This window comes from Chiloscyllium punctatum, chromosome 11 (assembly GCF_047496795.1).
Source record: "Chiloscyllium punctatum isolate Juve2018m chromosome 11, sChiPun1.3, whole genome shotgun sequence".
Lineage (NCBI taxonomy): Eukaryota > Metazoa > Chordata > Chondrichthyes > Orectolobiformes > Hemiscylliidae > Chiloscyllium > Chiloscyllium punctatum.
Genome location: NC_092749.1, coordinates 76,906,154 through 76,920,726, shown reverse-complemented (window position 1 = coordinate 76,920,726; position 14,573 = coordinate 76,906,154). Strand labels below are relative to the sequence as shown.

General features: G+C 40.8%; 1 protein-coding gene across 1 annotated transcript in view; it reads left to right on the top strand.

The window, feature by feature from the left end:
• Positions 1 to 14,573, top strand: part of fndc1 (fibronectin type III domain containing 1) — a 332,979-nt gene that overhangs the window by 169,217 nt on the left and 149,189 nt on the right. The window contains exons 4-6 of the mRNA XM_072581080.1: positions 1,093 to 1,266; positions 1,540 to 1,632; positions 2,577 to 2,700. Of these exons, the coding sequence (XP_072437181.1) occupies positions 1,093 to 1,266; positions 1,540 to 1,632; positions 2,577 to 2,700 (391 nt within the window). The remainder of the gene's footprint in view (positions 1 to 1,092; positions 1,267 to 1,539; positions 1,633 to 2,576; positions 2,701 to 14,573) is intronic.

The window sequence follows — 14,573 nt, the reverse complement described above, 5'->3', positions numbered from 1 at the left end:
AAAAATTGTCAGTGTCAAGTCGGTCATCATTAATGGAGATGGAGAGGTCCAGGAAGGGAGGGAGGTGTCAGACATGGTCCAGGTAAATTTAATGTCAGGGTGGAATGTGTTGGTGAAGTGGATGAATTGCTCAACCTCCTCGCGGGAGCACGAGGTGGCGCCAATGCAGTCATCAATGTAACGGAGGAAGAGGTGGGGAGTGGTGCTGGTGTAATTACAGAAGATCAACGGTGCTACGTAGCCAACAAAGAGACAGGCATAGCTGGGGCCTATACGTGTGCCCATGGCTACCCCTTTGGTCTCAGCACTGTCCCCATGACTTGTCCGGACTTGTCCTACCTGCCTATCTCCTTTTCCACCTATCCACTCCATCCTCTCCTCCCTGACCTATCACCTTCATCCCCTCCCCCACTCACCTATTGTACTCTATGCTACTTTCTCCCCACCCCCATCCTCCTCTAGCTTATCTCTCCACGCTTCAGGCTCTCTGCCTTTATTCCTGATGAAGGGCTTTTGCCCAAAACGTCGATTTTGCTGCTCGTTGGATGCTGCCTGAACTGCTGTGCTCTTCCAGCACCACTAATCCAGAATCTAGTAAATGTTGCCAACACAAAACTATGTGGCTTGTACTCTGTTCCTCAGTGAGCTCTGCTCACATTGCATTATCCTCACTGACATACTTTGATCTGTGGGCCACTGAAAATACAAAATATAAAATCTTATCTGGTATTGAAATTCTTCACAACCTTACCCTTACCTTTTCCTCCAGCCCTTTGGCCTACCCCAAGTTCAACTTTCCTTACTCTAATCTTGGGTGTATCATCCTACCCCAGCAGCTACCTTTACCCTTTCCCTCGGGTATTCTATTTCTGATTATCTCTTAAGTTCCTTCCCCTTTTAGACAGCTTCAAAATTCATCTGTTTTCCTTTTATTTGTATCTCCTCCTTTGGCGTGGCATTCTTTTCCTTATCTTTGTGAAGCAACACAGGGCAGCGTATGAATCGAAAAAAGCTATATTGATCCAAGTTTATAATTGCAGACTTAAGTACGCACCAGAAGGTAATTAATTCTAGGCATGTTTTTTACTTCAGATGCGAGAGTATCAGCGGCACGTCATCCTCGTCAGGTGAGACTCTCTGATGATACAGTTTCACCACGACTGAGATCACCTCGTACCCCTCAAGCTAGAAGCTACCTACTTGGCAGGAGAAGAAAGTATGCACAGCATCCAAGAGAACAAAGGAGACATAAAGTACAAAAACGTGGTAGGCTGTTTAGCTACTGTACCAATATATGCAATACTGAAATTGTTTTGAAGATATTACGGAAATATTACAATTGTTGAGGCAATTCAATTTTAAATTTTGGTGTAAAAATTCAATCATAGAGTTGTAAAATTAGTAAAGTGAATGTGCGCAGTAATCAATTAAGGTTTCTCAATTTTACAAGTAGATCTGTCATAATCAGAAGATACTGAAGAATGGAATGATTGCTTTGGAGCTTTCTTTTCTTGTATTTTCATGCTTGTCTTTCCACAGTTCCTGAATCAATGTTTGGGATATCTCCTCGCACAAGGAATATCCTAGGGCTGAGGGAACCTATTTACAGAACAAACCCGACAAAACATAAAGGTGGGTTTTGTCAGAATACCTCCTAAAACAAGTTAGCATCAGAAGCTTGACACTTCTCGCACTGGTTATATATTGGATATAAATACATAACTCTAAAAGTGATCATAAATTTATTGATAAGTAAATAACATAATATGCAAGGTAAATTACATAAAAATGAGTTTCAAATTACGAATGCTTAGAGCATGAAATCTTTTCATAGTGAAATTTGTACGATTTGAATTTGTAGCAAATTCCTGTGCACGGTGTTGATGCCATCCACTGGACAGGATAGGTTAACTGAGGCAGAGCAATCAATCTTCAGAGAGAAACAATGTCAATGTTTCAAACAAATGATATACAGTCAGAACTGGAGCAATTACAATTTGAGTTTTCAAGGAAATCTGAGTTATGGTAATGGGTTTGGGGTCGGTGGTAGAAGGATGGTAAAAAGAAAATGGGTCTCGAGGAGGTTTCAGTGGAACAGTAGAACTAGTATTAGCACATAACGGCCTGCAAAATTGGAAGTGGGTGTTGTGATCTGAAGTTGTTAAATTTAGCAAGCTAACTCAAAGATCAAATATTGTAAAGTACCTACTCAACAGACAAGATGCTGTTGATGTTTGCATTGACCATCACTGGACTGAGGATGACTCTCTGTAGCTGATTTTCCAGTCTAAGCTTTTAATATGTGGAAAGTCCAGAGACAGCTGTTCCTTGGGTGCACTGACATCTGTGCTTATGTCATGAATATGTATATCTGTTGATTGAGACTTGGTGGAAGAGGTTCGAGAAGTATTCCCAATTTTATTTGTGATTCTGGAACTTTTTCTGGACTTAAATACTTATTCTCCTCTTTACATATATTTTGATTTTGAAATTCTAACTCCACTCTCAAAATTTTTAAAAATACTTTTGCTACAACAATTGTTAATTTTGGATGATCATCTCTTTTATTGTTTTAGAGGATAATGAATTGTATGAACCCAGAGACATAACAGTTCGAGTTATGAGTCCACAGTCTGTGCTTGTTATTTGGGTCGATCCTGCTCTTCCGAGGAATAAGAATCATGATACTGGTTCAGAAAGGTATGCACTTCAACAATAAATTGCAGTCTGTACTGTGAATCATGCTTGTTTCCTATTCGGTTGCCTTTCTTGAGCTATGTGCAAGGAATCAGCATCTGGCAATAAACTGTATACTGCACAAAATACAGCCGCTTATCCAAAGCCAATTGGAAAATAAATTTCAGTTACCATTTTCTGTGTGTGTGTGTGTGTGTGTGTGTGTGTGTGTGTGTGTGTGTGTGTGTGTGTGTGTGTGTCCGTCCGTCCGTCCGTCCATCAGGATGATTGAAAGATATGTTTAAAGCCAAATTCCAGTAGTCCCACATCAGTTTGATCAAAGCCTACCTGACCTGAAGCTGAGCTCTGACCTTGTGCAATCCTTGCACCTTTTCAGTTTTATCCTGTTCTGTTTCACCATCTTCTGGAACTGCCTGAGTTCATATGTTCCTGAAACTCTCATCTGTGTATTCGTCACCTCCCAGCTATTCAAATGCTGGTTTAAAAAAAAAGCATTCATGAGGTGAAGTGGTTGGCTGAAAAACTTAAAGGGCAGCTGGCAGTCAAATCTGCTGTGGGATTGGAGCAGTCTAAAAAAGAAAAGCTGAATTCATTCCTAAAAGATACTTGTGAACAAATTGGTGTTTTCTTTCACCTTTGATTTCTTTTTTTACTAATTCCATCTTTGTTCATTACATCCAGTTTCAATTTATTAAATTGAATTCAAGTTGTCAAACTGCTTTGGTGGAATTTGAACTCATATTTGCCTATTATAGTGCAGGCCACGAGATCACTAGTCTAGTTACATACCATGTTACATTCCTTACATGTGATATTTTTTAGTAACTATAAATCTCTGCTGTCCATATCCTTTATCTCAGCCAGTTCTGATTTCTCATTAATTCTCTGCTAGTCAGCCTATCTTGACTCCTGCAAGCACAAAAGCAGTTCCATGTGTAATACACAGATTAATTGGAGAATGCAATGATCTTTTGTTTAACTAAAGAAACTAACTGGAGCCTGGAGTGCCTCTCTGTGATGTTTATGTTGCAAATAGAGACAGCTGAAGGTTTTCAATAACAGCACTGATTTCTACAGTTTCACTGAGATTGGGTAAAGTATGTTTCTCAATGAGACATGTACGTATACTGCCTCTAATCCATTATTGCGGCGCCATGAAGCAGCAGCAGTAGAAAAGGCAGTACAGAAAAATTAAACCATTTCTTGCTGTTTGCAAAAGAAATATCAAGACTTTTTAATGCCACAGTGAGGTAATGGGAAGTGCATTAAATTTTAAGAATTAAAAACTGCACAAGCTAACAGAGATGAAATGTCTTCAGACAGATTTCTTTCATTAGAACTGTCTATTCAAGACGCTTCAGTTGCATTGTTATCTCTGTGATCAAAGTTGTCTGAATATTTACAGAAATAAGTCAATGGTAGAGCCCTGGGGAGTGTTGTTGAACAGAGGGATTAAGGGATGCAGGTTTATCATTCTTGAAAGCGGTATCGCATGTAGACAGGATGGTGAAGAAGGCATTTAACATGCTTGCCCTCATTGGTCAGAGCATAAAGTATAGCATTTGGGACATCATGTTGCGGCTGTACAAGAAATTGGTGAGACAAGTTTAAGAATAAGAGTATTGCATACAATTCTGGTTGCATTATTGTAGAAAGGATATTATTAAACTAGAAACATTTGCAGGGATGTTGCTGAGAATGGAGGGTTTCAATTATAAGGAGAGGTTGGATAAGCGTGACTTTACAGAGGTTTATAAAATCATAAGGGGCATAGACAAAGTGAATAGCAAAGGTATTTTCCCATGTTCAAAGCTAAGGGGCATATTTTTCAGGTGAGAGGAGAAAGGTTTGTAAGGGACCTGAGGGGCAATTTCTTTCACACACACTGGTTTGATTGCAGAATGAACTGTGAGACAAAATGTTAGATAAAAGAAACATGCATCTGTCAGGTATAGGCAGGATATATCAAGTGTATCCTGAGAAGAGTATAAAGACAGTAGGGGTATACTTAAGAGAGAAATCAGGAGGGCAAAAAGGGGACATGAGATAGCATTGGCAAATACAGTTAAGGAGAATCCAAAGGGATTTTACAAATACATTTAGGACAAAAGGGTAACGAGGGAAAGAATAGGGCCGCTCAAAGACCAGAAAAGCAGCTTTTGTGTGGAACCGCAGGAGATGGAGCAGATACTAAACGAGTATTTTGCATCAGTACTTACTGTGGAAAAGGACATGGAAGATATAGAATGTAGAGAACTAGATGGTGACATCTTGAAAAATGTCCATATTACAGAGGAGGAAGTGCTGGATGTCTTGAAACGCCTAAAAGTGGATAATTCCCCAGGACCAGATCAGGTGTAGCTGAGAACTATATGGGAAGCTAGGGAAGTGGGCCTCTTACTGAGATATTTGGATCATCGATAGTCACAGGTGAGGTGCCGGAAGAATGGAGGTTGGCTAACGTGGTGCCACTGTTTAAGAAAAGTAGTAAGGACAAACCAGGGAACTATAAACCAGTGAGCCAAACATCGGTAGTGGCCAAGTTGTCGGAGGGAATCCTGAGGGACAGGGTGTAATGTATTTGGAAAGGCAAGGACTGATTAGGGATAGTCAACATGGCTTTGTGTGTGGGAAATCATGTCTCACAAACTTGATTGAGTTTTTTGACTAAGTAACAAAGAGGATTGATGAGGGCAGAGTGGTAGGTGTGATCTATATGGACTTCAGTAAGGCGTTCGACAAGGTTCCTCATGGGAGACTGGTGAGCAAGGTTATATGATCATGGAATACAGGGAGAACTAGCCATTTGAATATAGAACTGGCTCAAAGGTAGAAGACAGAGGGTGGTGGTGGTGGGTGGTTTCCAGACTGGAGGCCTGTGACCAGTGGAGTGCCACAAGGATCGGTGCTGGGTCCTGTACTTTTCATCATTTATATAAACGATTTGGATGTCAGTATATGAGCTAGAGTTAGTAAGTTTGCAGATGACACCAAAATTGGAGGTGTAGTGGGCAGTGAAGAGGGTTACCTCAGATTACAACAGGATCTTGCCCAGATGGGCTAATGGGCTGAGAAGTGGCAGATGGAGTTTAATTCGGATAAATGTGAGGTGCTGCATTTTGGGAAAGCAAATCTTAGCAGGACTTACACACTTAATGGTAAGGTCCTAGGAAGTGTTGCTGAACAAAGCGACCTTGGAGTACAGGTTCATAGCTCCTTGAAAGTGGACTCACAGGTAGATAGGATAGTGAAGAGGCGTTTGGTATGCTTTCCTTTATTGGTCAGAGTATTGAGTACAGGAGTTGGGAGGTCATGTTGCAGCTGTACAAGACATTGGTTAGGCCACTGTTGGAATATTGCGTGCAATTCTGGTCTCTTTCCTATTGGAAAGATGTTGTGAAACTTGGAAGGGTTCAGAAAAGATTTACAAGGATGTTGTTAGGGTTGGAGGATTTGAGTTATAGGGAGAGTCTGAACAGGCTGGGGCTGTTTTCCCTGGAGCGTCAGAGGCTGAGGGGTGGCCTTATAGAGGTTAACAAAATTATGAGGGGTATGGTTAGGAAAAATGGGCAAAGTCTTTTCCCTGGCATAAGGGAGTCCAGAACTGGAGGGCATAGGTTTAGGGTGAAAGGGGAAAGATAAAAAAGAGACCTAAGGGGCCATCTTTTCATGCAGTGGGTGGTACAGGTATGGAGTGAGCTGCCAGAGGAAATGGTGGAGGCTGGTACAATTGCAACATTTAAGAGGCATTTGGATGGGTATATGAGTAGGAAGGGTTTGGAGGGATATGGGCTGGGTGCTGGCAGGTGGGACTAGATTGGGTTGGGATATCTGGTCGGCATGGACGAGTTGAGCCAAAGGGTCTGTTTCCATGCTGTACATCTCTACGACTCTATGACTCCAAGAGACTTGAAGCTTAAATGGCGCTAGTCCTTTTTGGGAAAGAAGAACATCGAGGGAGAATAGACTCTATGGACAAAGTCCCATTTCCAAAGGTTGTGATGGTTTCCATTGGAGGGAGTGGGGTGGGGAGAGGAGAGATTCTATTTGGGCCCACCCAGCTCCCCCACAGTGAGACATTTTGCTGGTAGGTGGGGGCCAGTCGACCATTACCAATTTTTTTTTTACACTTTCCACACTCTCACTCAGCGCAAGGTTTTTTTTATTTAATCTGACCGTATTCTTAACAAATCCATTCTGACTCTCCTGGATTAATCAGTCACTGTCGAAATGGTTATTCCTATCGTCTTTCAGACGTTATCTGATCTCTTTCCCACCCTGGAAATGTATTGGCAGCTAGTCCCCACTCTTATTATTTCTACCGCGCATCATTCAACACAAGGGGAGTAATTATTGTCTGTTGTCTCCATCTGTCTGATCCAGGAACTTCACTGTTCTACAGGTTAATGGTCACTACTGGCCACAAGTGAGAATTGCAACCAATTGCAAAAATGCTCAGAATCTGTCAGGGTTAATGAAGCAACTCATGTGAGCAAACAGACTCTGTCTGTACTCTCTACACTCAGATTGATGCACTCTTAGATTGAGAAAGGAAACCACTGATCCTATATAATAAAGAAGTGTTCAGACTGTTGTGAATGTGTCGTTACATTTTATTAGAGATTGAACAGTATTTCACAAACAAAAGTGAGAATGAGTTTGAAAGGGATGAAATACAGAAGGTGCTAATGTCATGTAAGAATAGGAAACTCAGGACCTCTGAGTGCTTGGAGGATCGGGTTTAATTTAACCTTTCATAGACCTGAGATGTTAATCCTCCCTCCCATCTCTACAGAAGCTGTCAGACCTCCTGAGTGTTTGCAGCAGCTTCTGTGAATATTGGAGATTCCAGTGTAATCAGTGTCACAGTTTTGAATATTAAAGGAATTCCTGTGCAGGAATCGCTTCTGAAGTATGAAATATGAAATAACAGAGAGAAGAATTTCAGGAATTCAGAGAATCTCAGTTTACTTTCACCATCAAAAACAGAAATTGCTGGAAAAGCTCAGCAGTCTGGCAGTATCTGCGGAGAGAAATCGGAGGCAATGTTCCAGTCCAGTAACCGTTCATCAGAACTGATCATGTCTTCTGTGATTGTCCAATAAACACAGGTCCAGCCATTTGTTTCATTCAATTTTATGTCCAAAATCTAATGAAAATAATGCATATGTGTCTGGTTGTTGCTCCCCAGATCACATTAATATAAAGCTCAAGTACTTTGAAAGTATCCAATTATTTTTTGCCTTGTATGCTAAATCCCATACCAAATATTTTAACAGTTATTCCTTATGCCTGAAACATCAACTCTTCTGCTCCTTGGATGCTGCCTGACCAGCTGTGCTTTTGTCCCACCACACTTTCCAATGTTCATCACATACTCCCAGGGTCCTATCATTCATTATATGTTCCCTTGCCTTATTTGGCCTGCTCAAGTTCATGACCTCACACTTATCCATTTTATCCATTCTGAAGAAGGGTCTCTGGACCAAAACATTACTCTGATTTCACTTTACAGATGAAGTCTTGAAACATTTAAATTGACCAAATAGCAAGGGCTGCAACACTGATCCTCGCAGACTTCCATCAGACACAGGCTTCCAGTCACAAAAGTGCTCTTCAACCATCAACCTCTGCTTCTTGCCACTTAGCTAATTCTGCAACCGACTTGCCAAATTTCCTTGGATTCCATGGACCCTTCGCTACCATTCTCCCATGTACTCCTTTAGGGCTTCTGTGTTTTGAGTTGTCAGTATCTGCCATATCCCTTCATTTACTCTTTATCCAATCCAGTACATGCATGATTCACCAGATTTGTTGGTCTAACTCTTAGCAAAAGCCTTGATGATGTCCAGGTAGACTACATCCAAAGCATTGTCTAGATTGGAGTGGTGCTGGAAAAGCACAGCAGGTCAGGAAACGTTCGAGGGCTAGGAAAATCAACGTTTCAAGCAAAAGCCCTTCAGGAATTTCTGATGAGGGGCTTTTGCCCGAAATGTCCATTTTCCTGCTCCTCGGATGCTGCCTGACCTGCTGTGCTTTTCTAGCACCACTCTAATCTAGACTCTGGTTTCCAGCATCTGCAGTCCTCATTTTTGCCTACATCCAAAGCATTCCCCTCATTGACATACCTGGTTAACTCTTAGAAAAATTCAATCAAGTTGACGTCCCCTTAACAAAACCATTAAGCTGACTATTAAAGAACAAAAAAACAATACAGCATAGGAATGGGCCCTTCGGTCCTCTAAGCCTGTGCAGACATATTTTGCCCTTCAGTACTACACTGTTTTCACTTACAGGATCCGTATCCTGCTATTCCCTTGCTATGCATGACTTGGAGGAGCCGGTGTTGGACTGGGGTGGGCAAAGTTAAAAATCACACAACACCAGGTTATAGTCCAACAGATGTATTTGGAAGCACTATCTTTTGGAGCCTTGGGATTCTCCTTAATCCTGTTTTTGAATGACTTTTCATGACCCATTTTAGCCTATCTAATTCCATGTTTAAGATCTTTAAACTTATTTTAAGTTCTTTATTCTTGATTAATTTCTGCCTCTCCAAGTTTGAGTTAATTCTATCACTCAGAATTGCTTCCAATAACTTCTCACCATCAAGCTTAGACTGACTGGCCAGTAGTTTCCTGGTTTTATCCCTTGCTCTCTTCTTGATTAAGGAACCACATTGGCTTCAGTCCTTTGATACCTTTCCTGTGGTTAGGTGGAATTGAAAATTATTGCTTACATCACTACTACTTCCACCTTTACCTTACTTAATAGCCTGGAATACATTTCATTAGACTTCTAAGCATGCTAGATCACACTCGAGCTCCCACACTATCCCTCTCACTGGTGAACAGCAACATAAATTAATTGCTTAGAACCCTACCTACCCTTCTTTCACGCCACACACTAATTACCACTGTGGTCCTTGTTGGGCCATACTCTTTCCCTAGTTATCCTTTTATCCTTAATATAGTAATAAAATCACTTTGGATCTTTCTTTATTTTCCTGGCATTATTCTTTCGTGCTTCCTTTTAGCTTTCCTAAGTTTTCTCTTGCATATTCTCTATCCCTCTGGGGTTTCTGCTGTTAACCTAAATATGTCTTGACATTGAGGATTCAGAGGATTTGTTGGTTCAACCCTTTGTGTTTATCCCAAAATGCTGGCCCATATTCTTCTTACTTCCTCCTTGAAACAAACACAGATTCCCAGTCCACACCGAACAAATTGTGCCTGATCTTAGCAGCAGGAACAGTTCCTTTCCAGGAAGGTCGGCAGAGTGAGTTTCTTTGCTGAAATAGCAGTCCCAGGATCCTGCAGCAGCAGCAGCAGCAGCAGCAACATAAGCCAGAAGAGGCACCAGCTGCTTTGGGTGTGATGGGTTCAGTGTCGAGTTTGACCGCAGTTCGGGACTGGTTGCTTCAGTGGCAGCTGCATTGCTGAGATTTGCCCAGTGCAGACTCATGGCAGCAATGACGTTGATGGAGGCAAGATGGCACCAAAGTATTGTGACACAGTTCCAGTGGCAGCAGCATGGTTCCAAGATGGCGACGTCAGGAGTAGAGTGGTGCTGGAAAAGCACAGCAGGTCAGGCAGCATCCAAGGAGCAGGAAAATTGACATTTCAGGCAAAAGTCCTTCCTCAGGAAGAGCTGCTGAAGGGCTTTTACTCGAAACATCTATTTTTCTGGTTTTTGGATGCTGCCTGACCTGCTGTGCTTTTTCAGCATGACTCTAATCTTGACTCTAATCTCCAGCGTCTGCAAGTACTCACTTTCACCATGGTGATGACGTTTCAGCTGCAGTGGCATGCGGGGTCTTTGGGCACATGGGTGTTTGCAGACTGAGCATTGGAGTTTGTGGCTTTGTTTATGGTAGCGAGGCCTCTTGGTGGGGGCATGGAGTAATCTATACATTTCCTTTTCTTTTGGCTGTTTCTTTCATTTCTGTCTTTGTTTTTAATCCTGTTTTTTATATACTAAGATGTTGACTTTGTACATTTTTCACTGTATTCCCATATTCCTGTACTTGAGTACACATGACAATAAGATCTAAATTGAGTTCAGAGCTTTTATTTCTAACAGACTTATTATTGTGGTCTACAATATCGTCCCCCAGTGCTACTTCAACACTTGCCAGCTTCATTAACTAAAATTAAGCTCAGAACCATCCCCTTTCTGGATTAGCCTCCTACATCTGTACTCAGTAGCACTTGGCGCTGGAAGTAATTCAGAGATTACTATCTTCTGGGTCCTGTTCTTTAATCTACTTCCTAGCTGCATATTCTATATTCTGCTTTCTGGACCTAATCCCTTTCTCTGTTTGTGCAATTGGTACCGATATGTATGATGATCTGTTTGTTTGCCCTCTCCTCTTTGGAATGCCCGACAGTTGTTCAATGACAAATGATGAGGGTAAGACATAAAGCTTTGACAAAGTGTATTTTTCAACAATACTCAAATTCTGTGTTCCTAAGCAACTGGTCATGGAATTGTTTGACCTGTTGATTGAATACTGTTTCTGCTGTTTGGCAGCTATACAGTCATGTGATATCATTTCATTAGGGTTATAACTCGCATTTTTATGCACTTGCTGTTGTTTTTCCACATTTTGCATTGAACTAGTATTGGACATCCAGCATTAGAGCATTGGTAAGGATGTAAAACTCATATAGCATGGCCGTCCAACTATGTGCTGCTTGAACTGTGAAATGGTCACTTTTAACATGAACAAGTGCATCTGCAACTAGTAGATAGGTGAGTGATGCCTAAGGTAGTGGTTCTGATAGGATTAATGCTGAAGACTACATGATCTGCCTAATATCATCAGAAATTAAGTGGGGGGAGAGGCAGAATGGCAAGAGAACTCACAGGTGACAGTCTTGCGATCTCTGAGTCCTCATACTCTTTGTAATGATATTCATCATATCAATGTGACACATGCCTGATTTCTAATATACAATAAACGACATTATGTTTAAGAACAAAAGTTCTTCACATTAGACAACGTAGCACTTTGCTCCTGCATGCTGACAAAGCATTCCCTGCAGAGCCCAACCCCGAAAGAAGCATCTAGCAAATCTACTTTATCATGACCAATAGTCTAGCAGTGATTATCTGAACATTTAGTTAGCCACACTATTACAACAGTAGGACCAAGGTTATTGCAGCATTTTTGCTCATATGAGCTCTTTCACCCCATTTGTGTTTTGGCAAATAACTACTTCATGACTCTGCTACACCTTGAGTGGTATTACTGGTGATGATCATTGAGGTTTCCACCCCAGCCCCATCCAAACCTCCAGTGTGCCCTTGCCATCATGGGTACTTTTCCAATTTGTGCTTCACATAGAGGAATACAGATCAGCTGAAGAATGGAAGGTGGCATTAAGCAGTGGTTTCCATGTATTATGACACAGAAACAGATAGCCAAATCAAAACCATCCCTGCTTCTATAGTCACAACACAGGAAAAGCAAAACCGTCAAACCTAAAAATTGACTCCAATGGTTCATAACCAAACTTTGTGAATAATTGACATAGCTCAAATAAAATATCTAACAACTTTACAGAGCAAACTTAAACCACAAGGTAATCTAATTAATGTCTTTGATTTAAACCCAGTTCTGCTTGGTTCTAGCCCTCAGTCTCTCTCAAAGGTAGACATTCAAACAGACACCGTTATGGGTTGAATGAAAAGGGAAAGAACAAATGAGATGTAACTGGCCAGTTCACTGGCAATCTCCATGATCCATGACATCTCTGACATATGGGATTATATCTTGCTTGGTTTCTAACTACATCTTGCATGCAGATAGCTTCCAATAGGCTTTAAGAAATATTCAATTCTTATAACTGAGATTCCATTCTCTGAACTTGAGAAAGAAAAACACGGGCAAAGCAACCCTGCTATTCAAATATGTGACAGTTGGGTACATCTCCATCCTAACAAACTGGATCCTTATAAAACTTGCACTTTGTTTTTTTTGTTGATTCTATTCTTCCAGAAGAGACATTGACCCTTAATTTCTGGTCATAATGATAATGAAATTATCAAAGTTTGCCAGCATACTCCTCTGAATTTGGCAGCAATACCTGGACCTGAGCATGTGCAAAAATCCAGACGTTTTTCTCAGTGACTTTTCCCAGTGGATGTGGTGTTGCTGTTCTCCCTCAATTCATTAAGTAGAAATCAGTGACTGACAACAAGTTGGTCTTTGGTGCTGTTAGTCCCACTGTAAGCACTCCTTTGAAAATTTACACCTTCTTAAATGAAATGTAATTGCATTTATGCTACTGATGGTTCCAGTTTTGGAAAATGTTTTGTGTAGTACTAAAATTTTCCATTTATAACAACATTTTAAAATATTGAATTATATTTTAAGGGTATTTTAAGTGTATTTAAAGTTTATCATATTTCAACCTTCACCCAACTCCAACATATGTCTCCCAAACATTTTTCCTCTTTACCTTTCGCAGAATTGCATTTTATAATAAGTAAATTTTATGTTGTAAATTTGCATAATGTGATTGGCTGACAGCTTGACAGTTCAACAAAGGGAATCCCCAATAATGATTGTTGCAATGAATCACATGCAGAAGCTTCCAAATTCCTACCACTGATTTTTGCTAGATTTCTCAGCTTTTTCAAGGTCAATGGCAAGCACTTTTGCTGACCAAAAGATTCTCCATAACATTTTACTGTCTATGGTAAACAGTGATGGTAAGGGAAGCTTCAAATTGTTCAAAAGATTTAATGGATTCTGGGTAAACCAAGATGGAGGATAGGAACAATTTCTGACTGTAACAGGCTGCTCCTTTTTTGAGGTATTTTTGGTGCTGGAGGTGATTTCCAAGAATTCCAGGAGCAGCAATTACTGTTTTATATGCTGTTGCATTGTTTTGGAACTTTGGAGAAAAAAATCAAAACAACAGCAGTTTTAAAAGGGAGAAGAACAGACGAAGGAAGCACATGGTGAGGTCAGTGCAGGAGAGAGAGAGAGAGAGAGAGAGAGAGAGAAAGAAGTTTACAGAGCAGTGAACCTGAACAGTTACTGCCTTTGTTAATTGAATTCATGTATTGCTGGACATCGGAGTGCATCTGAGAAAATTAACAAACATTAAAATTCACAACTAATCTTGGAGGGACATGTTTGGGAGAGGTCACAGCCCAGAAACAGTGTTGAATAGTTAAGCGTGGCCTTACATTACTTCTGCAGTAGTGGGTAGATTGGGTTCTTTCTTGATTATATGTTTTATTGTGATATGTCTCTTGATTAAACATAAAATATAAGCCATAATTATTAATTTAACCTGGAGCAGTATTTTGTAGAGGAATAAGACGGTGCTACTTTCTGGGTCTGTAGATTGTGAAGGAGCAAAAATGGCCCTTAGTAGAGCGATATGCTCTTTTTGTCAGATGTGGGAGTTTAGAGAGAGTTTATGGTTACTGAGGATTATATCTGCAATAAATGCCATTAGTTGTGAATCCTGTGAGATTAAATGGATCAGTTGGAGAGACAGTTAGAGGCAATGAGGAATTTACAAGAGGAAGGGGATGTGATGGATGGCAGTTATAGGATGGGGAAAAGTCACAGATACAGTCACATAGATGTGTTAGCTCCAGGAAAGGTAAGAGAGGTAGGCAGTTAGTGCAGGAGTCTTCTGTGGTTCCCTCCATTTCAAATAGGTATGCTGTTTTGGAAAATATAGTGGTGATGGATTCTCAGGGGAACTTAGCACGAACAGCCAAGATTCTGGTATTGAGACTGGCTCTAAAATGCAATGAGGGTTATGTCAGGTTCCAAGAGATTGATTGTATCAGGGCATCCCCTAGTCCAAGGTAAAGACAGATGTTTCTGTGACCAGCAGCGAAAAATC